Source organism: Protomyctophum parallelum (assembly GCF_964188405.1).
Source record: "Protomyctophum parallelum genome assembly, chromosome: 20".
Classification (NCBI taxonomy): domain Eukaryota; kingdom Metazoa; phylum Chordata; class Actinopteri; order Myctophiformes; family Myctophidae; genus Protomyctophum; species Protomyctophum parallelum.
The window spans coordinates 25,459,665-25,471,666 of record NC_139718.1 but is presented as its reverse complement, the minus strand read 5'-3'; the positions used below and the strand labels follow the sequence as shown (position 1 = coordinate 25,471,666).

Sequence of the window (12,002 nt, the reverse complement as noted above, 5' to 3'; positions counted from 1 at the left end):
TGTGTGTGTGTGTGTGTGTGTGCGCGCGCGAGAGCTGCAAGCTGAGGCTAAAATTGTGAAGAACAAGAAATACCGCATTCTACATGTCTACAAGTATATAATAAAACCAAGAACACACACTTAAACACACACACACACACACACACACACACACACAGATATGAGAACAGATGTGAGGCGTGTTGGTTTAGTTGCACAGACACTGTCTCATACACATACACAGGCAAAATGAAAGAATAATACACACACATACACACAGATGAAGGCACTATTGCAAGCAAAGTCCAGGTACCACTTTTGATAGAAAACATTGATTCCCTTCTCCCAGTCCCTGCCCAGTCCCTTGGGCTAGTTGGAGACACATGAGGCAAGTAAAAACAGACCTATCAAGCAGTTTTTCTATGTGTGTGTGTGTGTGTGTTCTGTGCACGTGCATGCAGCTGGTTTCCTTTATCAGAGAAATGAGCCGAGGAGACCTATAGGTCCTAGAAACAGGAAGTGACCTGGGATCTGCTTCCTGCCTGTCTGTGTTGAAACACACAAGTGAAGCGTCTCTCCTTTTCTCTCACCACTCTCTCTCTCTCTCCCACCACACTCTCTCTCTCTCTCTCTCTCTCTCTCTCCTTCTCCCACCACACACTCTCTCTCTCCCACCTCTCTCTCTCTCCTTCTCTCCCACCTCTCTCTCCTTTTCTCTCACCACTCTCTCTCTCCCACCACACACACTCTCTCTCTCTCTCCTTCTCTCCCACCTCTCTCTCTCCTTTTCTCTCACCACTCTCTCTCTCTCTCTCCTTCTCTCCCACCTCTCTCTCTCCTTTTCTCTCACCACTCTCTCTCTCCCACCACACACTCTCTCTCTCCTTCTCTCCCACCTCTCTCTCTCTCCTTCTCTCCCACCTCTCTCTCCTTCTCTCCCACCACTCTCTCTCTCTCTCTCTCTCTCTCTCTCTCTCCTTCTCTCCCACCTCTCTCTCTCCTTCTCTCCCACCACTCTCTCTCTCTCTCTCCTTCTCTCCCACCACTCTCTCTCTCTCTCTCTCTCTCTCTCTCTCTCTCCTTCTCTCCCACCTCTCTCTCTCCTTCTCTCCCACCACTCTCTCTCTCTCCTTCTCTCCCACCACTCTCTCTCTCTCTCTCCTTCTATCCCACCACTCTCTCTCTTCTCTCCCACCACTCTCTCTCTCTCTCTCTCTCTCTCTCTCTCTCCCCTTCTCTCCCACCACTCTCTCTCTCTCTCCTCTCTCTCTCTGTCTCTCTCTTCTCTCCCACCTCTCTCTCTCTCTCTCTCCTCTCTCTCTCTGTCTCTCTCTTCTCTCCCACCACTCTCTCTCTCTCTCTTCTCTCCCACCACTCTCTCTCTCTCTGTCTCTCTCTTCTCTCCCACCACTCTCTCTCTCTCTTCTCTCCCACCACTCTCTCTCTCTCTCCTCTCTCTCTCTCTCTCTCTCTCTCTCCCACCACTCTCTCTCCTCTCTCTCTCTCTCTCTCTCTCTCTCTCTCTTCTCTCCCACAGTCTCTCTCTCCTCCTGTTTCTCTCTGAATCCGGTGGAATCAACAGCTGTAGACTGCTCACACCGTGACACATGTAGCGTCATCATCAGTCGTGGAAAAAGTAACTAAGTACATTTACTTAAGTACTGTGCCTAAGTACTATTTTGAGGCATTTGTACTTTACTTGAGTATTTCCAATACTTTTACTCCAACTCTCAGAGGCAAATGTTACCCTTTTTACTCCACTACAATAATTTGAAAACTTTTATTAATTATTTTATCCTATATACAGACTATTTGAAATTAGCCGATCTACAAGCTCACAATGTGTCGCAATGCGACAGCTTGTGAGCTTGTAGATCTGCTATTTTCAAAAGATTTGATTGGAACGGGACATTTGGGCATAATTAGTATACTTTTACTTTTGGTACTTTAAGTACATTTTGATGCCAATGCTTTTGGACCTTTTCTCACTTTTACTTACTTTACTAACATGGGATTTCTATAGAGTACTTTTTCCACCACTGATCATCAGTGACATCATGTGCCAGTCTATCTATGTGCTAACGTAACATATCTGGACCTTTCACCAGTGACATCATGTGCCAGTCTATCTATGTGCTAACGTAACATATCTGGACCTTTCACCGCGTGCGACCAGGGAACTCTGGGTGAGTGAAAAACAAGTGATTGTAGAGAGTAGAGACATGACCTTGACACCCGCCACAAATCTCTGTCAATGTGGGAGTTGGGGTGGGGGGTGGGGGGTGGGGGGTGGCAGTGATAGGTGAAGAAAACAACAACAACACTAGAGAAACAATCTAGCCCAACTTACGCATGCACACACGCTCGAGCACACACACACACACACACACACACACACACACACACACACACACACACACACACGCACACACGCACACACTCACTGTATGCGATCATATATCACGTCACATCAATTTATACTTTGTCGTATACGATTTTTGATTAAATTGTTTATTTTCGACAAAGCATAAATTATGCTTTAAAAGTTTCAATCTTCCCATTCACACCCAGGCACACCCAGGGCAGCAGACAAGGCAGTACAGTACATTCAGGGCAACAGAGAGTCAGTCCTTTCAGAATCCATCCATTGGGTCCTCCTCAGCGAGACCGTGATTGGCTACGGTCCTGGCCCCTGCACCATTTGCTGGCGCCACGTCACCTTCTGGCTTTCCCTCGGCAGGTGGTGCAAGCTCTGACCCTGACCCCCCCGGAGCCGCCCAGTGGTCGTTAGTGGGCGGGTAGAAGTCGTCGTCGAAGCCGCAGAAGCCCTCGTCCACGCCATGGTCGTAGCGCTGGTAGGTGGAGGCTTGCACCTCATTTTCTCTGGCCGTGATCTCTAGTTTGCTGTTCCACATGCCGTACCCAAAGTAGATGATCACACCTGCAGTCAGATAACACACGCACGCACACACACACACACACACACACACGCACGCATGCACACATGGACTTGTTACAGGGGCGAAACGCAGTGCAATTGTCATTGCTAGTAGTTTCCAACCAATGCAGTTGTCATTTTCACAAACAGTGCTCACGTTGTGTAGTTAATTGTACTTGTGCCCATCGGTGTGTTGGTCTTAAAACGAGGTGTGGTCTTCTTGGTGTTGATATGCATTGATATCTAAGGTGAAGTGAAAAAAGTCAGAAAGTGATTGCACCTTAGACCAGCTCTGATCTAGTCTAAAGTCTAGCGCAGTCCCCCAGAGCAGTATACAGTATTACAGTACCCTGTTCATTTAGTGAGTGCATTATTAGACTGATCTGTTCTCGACGTGTGCACACTGCTTGCAATCAATCCATTAAGTCATGGACATACTGTAAGTTACTTTCCCCGTTAAAGTGGACACATTATATTGCTTTATCTTCAGCTTTCATACACAAACTAAAGCTGTCCACTTTAAAAGAAAAAAAATGCAATAGTCGATTTCTGGCCCTTACCCACAAGGCACCAGATGGCGAACCGTATCCATGTGATGGCGGACAGTTTGAGCATGAGGTAGACGTTGACCAGCATGGCAGAGGCTGGCACGAAGGGCACGCACGGCGCCATGTAGGGCAGCCGCTTGGGGTTCTCTGGCTGCTGCAGAATGATGATGATGAGCAGCGCCAGGGAGAGGATGAGGACGATCAGCAGCAGCAGAGCCCACCAGCTTCCCTCTGCGATGCTGCTGGCTCCTGAGGCAGGTGTATCACATTATCTCAGTTGACATTCGCTGGTGCTTTACTATCAAATGATTGGAGTGATTGGAGTATGGAGTGTTAAGGCCATTGAGACCTGAGGCTGAAATGTCTTCTAAATCCAAATTGCTATATGAGTGGTTCTCAAACTTTTTCATGTCAAGGACCAGAAGCTTGGAATAGAGCCAATATGTGACAATCAGACATACTAGGAAACACGTTAGGGAGCGCTTGCTTTTTGTGACCATGACCGTGACCATTAAGGAGGCACGCGTCTCTGGTGGCCTTGAGCCACGTGAGGCACCGCCGAGTGAGTCGCCATGCCGGGTCCGTCGATTGTGCCGTTTTCTCTCACTATCTCGATTGTGCCGTTTTATCGATTGTGCCGTTTTCTCGATTGTGCCGTTTCTCGCACGATCTCGATTGTGACGATTTGCATATTTGGACGATTGTGCCGTTTTCTTGATTGTGCCGTTTTCTCAATTGTGCCGTTTTCTCGCACTATCTCGATTGTGCCGTTTTCTCGATTGTGCCGTTTTCTCGATTGTGCCGTTTCTCGCACTATCTCGATTGTGCCGTTTCTCGCACTATCTCGATTGTGCCGTTTCTCGCACTATCTCGATTGTGCCGTTTTCTCGATTGTGCCGTTTTCTCGATTGTGCCGTTTCTCGCACTATCTCGATTGTGACGTTTTCTCGATTGTGCTGTTTCTCGCACGATCTCGATTGTGCCGTTTCTCGCACTATCTCGATTGTGACGATTTGCATATTTGGACTTTGATTATATGATTAGTTTAGTGAAAGCAAATTGGCTGAGTCATCTGAATTCCCCCCCCCCCCATCCCCCTCAAAAAAAGCAAACTGACTTTAGACCAAAATAGCATTTCCTCTCTGACCATTAAGGAGGCACGCGTCTCTGGTGGCCTTGAGCCACGTGAGGCACCGCAGAGTGAGGCGCTAGCCGAGCGAGTCGCCATGCCGGGTCCGTGCCGTTTTCTCGATTGTGCCGTTTTCTCGATTGTGCCGCTTTCTCGATTGTGTCGTTTCTCGCACTATCTCGATTGTGCCGTTTCTCGCACTATCTCGATTGTGCCGTTTTCTCGATTGTGCCGTTTCTCGCACTATCTCGATTGTGCCGTTTTCTCGATTGTGCCGTTTTCTCGATTGTGCCGTTTCTCGCACTATCTCGATTGTGCCGTTTCTCGCACTATCTCGATTGTGACGTTTTCTCGATTGTGCTGTTTCTCGCACGATCTCGATTGTGCCGTTTCTCGCACTATCTCGATTGTGACGATTTGCATATTTGGACTTTGATTATATGATTAGTTTAGTGAAAGCAAATTGGCTGAGTCATCTGAATTCCCCCCCCCATCCCCCCCCAAAAAAGCAAACTGACTTTAGACCAAAATAGCATTTCCTCTCTTCTCACCGAAGATGATGAAGGAGCAGAAAACGAAGATGAGGATGAAGAGCAGAAGGACACACACGGTGACCGTCTTCCCAGTGGCGGGAGTGGGCCTGTCCATCTTCCCCGGGAGGCCCAATCGGATCCTCAGGGTGTAGTACCGCGGCCCCACCAGCTTCTTGAGGCGGCGAGACATCCCGGTCTCCGACTCTTCCGCCTCGATGCCCGTCGTCATGTCCACCGTGCCGTAGTTGGGGTGGCTGGCGGTGTAGGCGGTCTTGTCGGGCTTGCCGATCAGCATCTCGTTGTCACCCAGCGAGGGGAGGTTCTTGGCTCCGCAGGTGTTGGTGGGCACTCCTCCGTAGTCGTCGGCCTCGCTGGTCGGCGAGCAGGCGTCTTTCTCGCACTCGGCCAGGATGCCTTCCTTCTTCTTTTTGTTCTGCTCCTCGGACAGGAAGTTGACAAAGCCATGGATTTCGCCCTCGGGTTGGTACCGTAGCAGCAGCACGCACAGGCTCACCTGGAGAGTAATACCTTGATTAAAGAGCAACTTAACACTAAAACATTTTCTTCCAATCTTCCATTTTGGGTCCAATGTCATGGGTGCTGGTCAGCTGCTATATTATCATAATATAGTCAGCTGACCCTAGAGGGATTGTCTACCATTTTGCTTGTCTGGGCAATTCCTAATGACAGCATTGCTAATCTATTCAAATGCTATTTTGTCATTCCCTTTGTGGATAATTAAGCAATACGACACGAGGGGGGGGGGGGGTGCTTTATCATGGTTATTGGCATTGCTGTGCTGCGGCAGAGGCCCAGCACATAGCAGTTCATAGTATTTTAGAACAGCACTGTTGTAAAATCCTTTTTGGCACAAAATGGGGTCTAATAATCGTGTGTGGCTCCCATGTGGATCTTGGACTCCATGAGGCAGTCTATGACTCCTCATGACACCTGACTCCATATTTGGACAAAGTTTTAGCCTGATCTGACCCACATTGACTTCCATCCATTATAAAATTCTAGTTAAACATTCCAAAACAAATAACACAGTATAGTATAGTATAGTGTTACATTTTGCTAAATTGCATTGCTTTCAGCCTTCTGCATTCTGCAACACCATGCACATTCTCCATAGTTTATTTTTGCAATAGGCAAATTAACGCCTGATGGACTGGTCCACAACATACAGTATGACAGAGTGATACATTTGCCAGTGATTGGTGTAATGTGTTTATTGGCATGGATCAGAATTCCTCTTGGCCAATCACAATGTGTGGTTGGATGTAGCTGTTGTATAAGGACATGGCTATGTGATAAACAAATGATCAGCTATGCAGTTCACTGTGAGTGGTCTACTTTCCTTAGGACTAACAGATGGTCTACTCAGGGGGCATATAAGTACATACATATTGTATATCGTTGCTGTCGGGGAGAAACCTCTTATCTCTGTATTTATTTGTATTTTTATATCCTTCTAAATCAATGCCCTGCTTTGTCGTACAAGAGTGTCACGCTAAAGACCATACGTGAGCTTGTATGGATTATTTTAGCTTTTTATGTGGTGTCCGTGGGTTAGAATTATTGAACAACGACAAGTAATAACTAGAGCTTGTGACTAAATAATTCCATTTCCTGAAATGTAACGGTTTTGGACATACAATACTACGATATGATATGTACAGTATGTGGTAATATAGAACACATAAATACACACCAGAGTGTAGGCCAGTAAGGTTCCTATGGACATCATCTCTATGAGGTCCCTGAGGCTGATCAGCAGAGACAGCAGAGCAGCCAGGCAGCCGGACACCACGCAGGCCACAGCTGGGGTCTCTGTGTAGGTGGACACCTTGGCCAGGAACCTGCATATATACAGTACATACACATGACATCAGGGTGGTAGCCATGGGCGGGCTAAACCCATTTTGTTTTAACACATTTTGACCTGAGTTCAGATTCTAAATATCTTCTACATCCTGACAGTTTTCTGAAAAAGCTATGTTTCTATGTCAGTCGTTCTTCGATTTTTCAAAAATAGCAGACCTACAAGCTTGTAGCGCGCCACTCGGTGGCGCGCTATGAGCTTGTAGATCTGCTATTTTTCAATAGCTAAAGCATAACATAATGCTAACACTAAAAGGGGTTCCCGCCCAAAATGGGTTGTTAAATATTTATTATAAATAAATACATGAATAATAATAATTTAAAACAAAGCTTTATGCATGTCCACCCACTCCTGGCCAGGCCCACCCATACATTCTGTTCTGGCTTTGCCACTTAGTGTCCTCCTGAGTGTGTGCAGATGGACTTGTAACAGTCCATGATGATTACATTTGTACACTTGTACATTGTACATTTGTTCCTGTCTGCGACGGACGTGCAGGGTTTGAATTCAGATCGGTCAGATAATAAAAATAAAAATAAACTATTTGTGTTTGATGGTTCTCAAGATACTGATCTATTTGAACACAGGTTATTTATTCAATTTCCTGAAAAGTTACGGTTTTGGACATACAAGGTTTCTGTATTGTATGTTTCTACATAATTGAATTAAGTGTGTGTGTGTGTGTGTGTGTGTGTGTGTGTGTGTGTGTGTGTGTGTGTGTGTGTGTGTGTGTTAGATGTATTAGATGTGTGTGTTTAATTTCACTTTGTGTCAGAGAATGCTCACTTAAACAGCAGGCCATCCCCCGCCATAGCGTAGATGACCCTGGGCAAGGGGAACAGGGACCCTAGCAAAGAGACAGTGAGTCCTGCTATGGAGCCGACCGCCACAATGTACTTGGCCCACATACAGCCGTGCAGGGCAAACATCTCCATCAGAGGGGCGTCTTCATCGATGTCAGCGTAGGGCACCATCAGAGTCAGGATGACGGACACCTGGAACAACATGTTGCCATATATGTATTTGACAGATGTTTAGATGTTTCTATTTGTATTTTAAAAATCTTTAAAATGTTAACAGTTAAGGTATCAATCAGTTTGATGAAATATGACTAGTGACTACCCATTACAAAGTAACATGGTTTGTGTACATTTGACAATATCTTTCCATATTATTTAGACTTTGTATTACTATTTTGGTAAGGACATCAAGTTCATCAAGTCTGTTTCCAATTGATTATTATCTCATGAATAAATAAAAAACATTTTGTAACCAATACTTGGACACATACTTGGATTAAAACATAGGACTATTGGACTACAGTATGTAAGTCATTCTAGCGTTGACCTACAAACACACACAAAGACATAACATTGCGTGTACGCTTTGCATGAGTCATAATGATGGTGTGTGTGTGTGTGTGTGTGTGTGTGTGTGTGTGTGTGTGTGTGTGTGTGTGTGTGTGTGTGTGTGTGTGTGTGTGTGTGTGTGTGTGTGTGTGTGTGTGTGTGTGTGCGCGTGACTGTCTTGTCTGTGTGCACGTGCATGCGTGCATGTGCTTTGTGCTAGTCTCTGATGCTTGCATCTGACGTGTGAAAGCAAGCAAGGCCATCTGTCACCAAGATAAGTGTTCAGTACGTGAGAGGGATTTGGATGAACAGATTATATACAAATAAAGCGACAGAGAGACAAATAGAAAAGACTAACCCTAACCCTCACTGGAGAGTATTACAATGACCTTTAACCCACATTCAATGCAAGGGTGTGAAGGGTGTGAACTACTGTATCAATCACTGATGGAAGTAGTACCCAGGCATGTACAGTACAACTCTGTAACAAGTAAATATCCTGTATTCAAAAATACAAAGGTATTCAAAATATACTTATAGTACCAAATTAAATTTAAAAGTACCCATGATTTATTTGAATTGTCAAAATTGCTAATCTACGAGCTCCACGCCTCACCATGCGATGTATCGTGAGTTTGTACTGTAGATTGCCAAAGGATAAAATGGGGCTTACAGTATGTTTTGTAATAATCCTATATTAAAATTGACAACTGGGAGGAGCAGATGGCAGACCATGCATGGCCATGTCACTCTGACTCAAAAATACCCCCCCCCCAAAATAAATGCCCATATATAGGCATGTATGGTGTCCAAGGCCACATATCCGACTGCTATGCACAATATGGTCATGTGTGCAAATATAACCGAATTACTTCAAACTCGGCATGCACATCGGCAAGGACTCGAGGGAGTGTGGTGCCCGTGGCCGAGTCGTTGGGATATGCGCTTGATCAGAAATGCCAATCAGATTGATATATCCATAATATACAGTATGGGAATATACGGATATCCAGTTCTCAACGACCACCGATCCAACCAATATACCCATATATCAAATCTAATCAAATCAAAATGTATTTATATACAGTAGCACATTTACAACCAAAGCTGACCAAAGTGTTGTACAGATTAAAACAAACAGAGCGTCCACAGGGCCCATCTGTGCACAGACAAATAAGGACATCATTAAAAACACATAAGACGGTCGATTGCAATTAAAAGCCAAGGATAAAAGGTGGGTTTTCAATAAGGATCTGAAAACCTCAACGGACTGGGCAGATCGGATGGGGAAAGAGAGGTTGTATATGGGCCTAATGACATCAAGGCATAAAATGAACTGGACTGGCGGTGCGACGTACTGTAGGTGTCAGTACAATATTAGCATCTTAGATGTAGTGGAGTAGAAATATAAGTAAAGTATTAAGTTCCTCAAAACTGTACTTTAAGTACAGTTTTTCTGTAAATGTATTTGGTTACTTTCCACCATTAGTACTAGGCATGTAACGATATATCGTATATCGACATATATCGATATTAATCCCGACGATATATATCGATTCAATTAATTAAAAGAAAAAATATATATATATTATCTTTTGTTTTTTTTAGCGGGGGCTGATATGAAATGTGAGTTTTAATCATATGCCATCACATTCAAGTGCTTTTGGAGAGAAATGAGACAGACAGGCAGTCACTTTCAGTAGTAGAAGCCTGTAGAGGGGAGCTGTGTGTCTGTGACTGTGCCCACTGCCCAGGTGATGGTCGTTGATGCTCATTAATAATACATCAAGGAAGGCTGTTTCTGCACTGTCAAATAGGTCTACATCTATCCTAAGATGCCATCAAAGAAATCTTTTTTTTACATGTTAACTCGAGCTAGGTTCTAAACAAGAAAGCATGTTTACAGTTGTTGCACAGAAATTAAGTAACTTTACATGAAAAGTAATGGTACTTTTGCAATATAGTTAAAATTTGTGAAAAAAGCTCGGGAGGCAGATAAATCATTAGAAAAAGATTGTTCGGTCATTTGTCTGGAATTATTTTTTGTGTTCATATCGTGAACCTCATATCGTGATACGTATCGTATCGTGAGTTGAGTGTATCGTTACATGCTTAGTTAGTACCAATCCTGAGGAAGTGTAGTGAGAAAACTCATACAGTAGCTAGTAGTGAAAACCACCAATGTTAAATGTCTGTTATGTGAAACCCCCTCCATTGCAATGGATGGGTTCTTTGCCCCCAGGCCATACTAAAGAAGTCTCAAACTAATTCCGCATGGGACGGTGTTATCTGGAAACCATAGCAACAACCAACCAGGCTGATGGTGCCATGGTAAGAAATCTGCTGCAGTCTGCGATCAGAATACTAAATGATCCAAGAGCGAGGACACGCACACACACACACACACACATACACACACACATGCACGCATGCGCACACACACACACACACACACACACACACACACACACACACACACACACACACGAGCACACGCACATGCGTTGCAACACATTGTGAGCTTGTAGATCTGCTATTTTCAGCTATAAACTACTTAATGTAGAGCAAAAACAGAAAAGTCACTAATATAGATAGAGCCTTGAGGTTTCAGTGGTTAAGACATTATTTCCACTCCTCAGCAGGTTTACCGTTCAGGCTGGGTCTTCTAATCTCTGCTCTTACATTCTTTGATGGGGACTGAAGTGCTGGGCTGAGTATATGAACATGAAACATGAAAAGCAATCCAGCTGGTTATCGTTATCATTGATAATAGGGATTAGTTTTAATGACAGGAAGTGGTCCTGAAAGCACCACTGCCTCCTGTTTTATGGCAGAGTGAGAAATGTATTGTAAATTCAATTCGGCATTGAAAATATATAGAATGCAGCCAGAGAGACACCATTACGGACTACCAAAGGCCACTACAGTGCTGATCAATCAACATTGTTTGTGTGCGTGCATGCGGGTATGTGTTTGTATGACAGTGAGAGTCATACAATACTGTGTGTGTGTGTGTGTGTGTGTGTGTGTGTGTGTGTGTGTGTGTGTGTGTGTGTGTGTGTGTGTGTGTGTGTGGCCAGCTGTGGCCCTCTATACTCACAGAGACATAGGCGGTGAGGCAGGTGATGAGGGAGGCAGTGATGGCGTAGGGGATGGAGGTGTGTGGACTCTTGGCTTCCTCTCCGGTCGTGGCGATGATGTCAAATCCGATGAAGGCATAGAAACAGGTTGCTGCGCCTTGCATCACCTGCACAGCAATGCAAACAGCGGAGACAAAGGCTCACACAAAGGCACAATGCAACCGGATGGTCAGGTCAGTTAGGTTAGGTGTTATTATTACCAGAGTTACTGGCTGGTCCCTAATCTGTCTGTGCTCTGTGAGGCAAGAGCTGCCAAGCACTACAATTAAATAAATTGGATTATAATACAACTTCATTGATTGATTTAATTTCAAAGGCATTACACAAAGGGAGAAGAGATTAGGACGACTGCATCGAGTTTGTGTGTATTGTGAGAGAGACTTAACTGCCCACAATATCATCATCAATGCACATAATATGATGATGATGATGATTCATATCATATCATCATCATAGTCTGTGCCTGCCTGCCCTGTGATTGTGCCTGAATATGGATGTATC

The 12,002-nt window shown here is 44.7% G+C and overlaps 1 protein-coding gene across 1 annotated transcript in view; it reads right to left on the bottom strand.

The window, feature by feature from the left end:
• Positions 1 to 2,612: 2,612 nt before the first annotated feature.
• The window catches only part of slc7a14a (solute carrier family 7 member 14a), a gene marked incomplete at its 3' end in the record, with an annotated part of 33,256 nt that continues 23,866 nt past the window's right edge, over positions 2,613 to 12,002 (bottom strand). Inside the window, exons 5-10 of the mRNA XM_083791663.1 lie at positions 11,462 to 11,608; positions 7,799 to 8,007; positions 6,842 to 6,989; positions 5,146 to 5,641; positions 3,478 to 3,714; positions 2,613 to 2,920 (exon numbers count right to left, since the gene is read on the bottom strand). Coding sequence (XP_083647789.1) covers positions 2,613 to 2,920; positions 3,478 to 3,714; positions 5,146 to 5,641; positions 6,842 to 6,989; positions 7,799 to 8,007; positions 11,462 to 11,608 — 1,545 coding nt within the window. The remainder of the gene's footprint in view (positions 2,921 to 3,477; positions 3,715 to 5,145; positions 5,642 to 6,841; positions 6,990 to 7,798; positions 8,008 to 11,461; positions 11,609 to 12,002) is intronic.